General features: G+C 36.8%; 1 protein-coding gene across 1 annotated transcript; it reads left to right on the top strand.

The window, feature by feature from the left end:
- Positions 1-1,227: 1,227 nt before the first annotated feature.
- On the top strand, positions 1,228-1,602 carry LOC122655229 (ARGOS-like protein). The gene has a single exon (XM_043849441.1). The coding sequence runs from the start codon at positions 1,228-1,230 to the stop codon at positions 1,600-1,602; it is 375 nt and encodes a 124-aa protein (XP_043705376.1).
- Positions 1,603-1,969: the final 367 nt, after the last annotated feature.

Below are 1,969 nucleotides of genomic sequence, written 5' to 3'. Positions count from 1 at the left end.
GGGGGGGGTTGGAGATCAATGAGTCTTGTTCTTTTCTGGGTACCATTACTTTATTTTGTTATTGGGCTTCAAAGAGGTTCAGAAGGGGTGAGATGGAAATCCATGAGTCTTGTTCTTTTCTGGGTACCAGTACTTTATTTTGTTCTTGGGCTTCAAATTCAAATTGGAAGAGAAGAAAGAGGTTCAGAAGGGGTGAGATGGAAAAGGTTTATCTGAAGGACCTTTACTGTTCCCTGATTTAATTGTCTTGTTCTTGTTGTTTTTTTGTTTTGTAAAATTTAATCATCGAAGATTTTATTGCCAACAGAGAGATTGATCATTTTTTATACAGATTTTTGATTGCTTTTTCTGTTTCGATTTCAATGTATGTTATATGATTGAAGGGATTGCTGAGAACCCATTACACAATAATACCCATCAACTACTGAGAATGAGATCCCGATACCCATTTGTCGATTTTTCTCTAGCCATGTTGAAGAACTGTCTTAGGGTTTTGATTTAATTGAATCATGAGTTGTGTTTTTCTTCTCATTGAATTACGGTTGGACTGATTTGGAGAAGATGATTCATGATGTGCAGATTGAGTTTCTACTATCGGCCCAAGAGTTGAATTGTAGTTGGGAATGGTTCCTCGGGATTTGTGTAGTTGCAGATGGCAGAAAATGTTTGGTTCTATTATTGTGAGTTCATCTTGAGAAGATCTTTTTCACATTTCTGGGAACTGAATTCTAAGATCCATTCTGTTAAGATATAACAAAAAGCTCATTTTGGGATCTGTTTCACTCTTCACACAGATTCAAATGTTTGGTAAAAATATTTTGAACCTGAGTACTCAATAGCTCTATCCTGAGGATTTAGCCTTCTAATTTGCTGGAAAGTATCAGATTCGAAAGCTTGTTTCATAAGATAAAGAGGGCTTGTAGGAGTGTTCTTGATTACCGGCACTGCGAAAATTTTGTGAAGAGTGTAAATCTTCTTTCAGACTTGTAATCTTGTGTGTTTGAAGAACTATCTGTTTTTGAATCTTCATTCTGAGAAGTAAAGGCAAGAAGGAAGTAGAGCATATTACTGATCTGGGTTTTTTAAATCTATGATTTCTTCTTCAGCTATTTTGTAATTGGGATTTGGATGGAAAGAAATTAAGACTTGATTTGATAGCAGTTTAGTTCAATCAAGGAGGGAAGACTATCAGATTAAAGGTGTGAGTTTACTGGGAATTAGTTCTAAATGAGTGTTGGACTCCTGGACTTAAAGTTAAATTGGAGATTGGCACAAGAAATGATGGATGGGAGAGCAGCAGGAACAGGGACAGGGACGGTGAGGGCTTCATCTTTAGTAGCAGGAAATAACAAAGATTACAACAGGTCTATCTCACAAGGGAACAATAGCAGAAAATCATTTCCAGCAAGCTATTTCAGTGTGGAATCCTTTATGGTACTTATCTGTCTCACAGCATCATTGTTGATCCTTCCAGTTATATTACCACCATTGCCTCCCCCACCATTCATGTTGCTGTTGCTTCCTATAGCCATACTTCTTGTTCTCATGATCTTGGCTTTCATGCCTTCAGACATAAGGGATATTGCCTCCTCCTTTGTGTGAAAAAAAAAAAAGGATTTGAGGGATCCTTTCATTTCTGATTTCCTTGTTCAGATTTTCACTATGCAACATTTTTTTTTTTTTTTTTTTTTTTTGGTTATTTAATTTCCTTGAATGATTCCAAAGGACAAACAGTTTTTTTTATTTTGTCTAAATGAGTTTCTCCACTGCTTCTTCAACTGTTACATATCAGGCGGATGGGAGTTCTTGGCTTGTCATATTCAAGGCTATATGTAACTGTGTCAGTCTTCGGCGCGGCTGATTTGGATCAGATTTGGCCACGACTATCCTGCTGATTATACTCCCATTATTGCCGATTCTGACCAATTCTTGATGATTTGGGTCAGAATTGGCATTGATCGATTCAATT

Source organism: Telopea speciosissima, chromosome 3, assembly GCF_018873765.1.
Source record: "Telopea speciosissima isolate NSW1024214 ecotype Mountain lineage chromosome 3, Tspe_v1, whole genome shotgun sequence".
NCBI lineage: Eukaryota > Viridiplantae > Streptophyta > Magnoliopsida > Proteales > Proteaceae > Telopea > Telopea speciosissima.
This window is presented reverse-complemented; position numbering and strand designations above follow the sequence as displayed.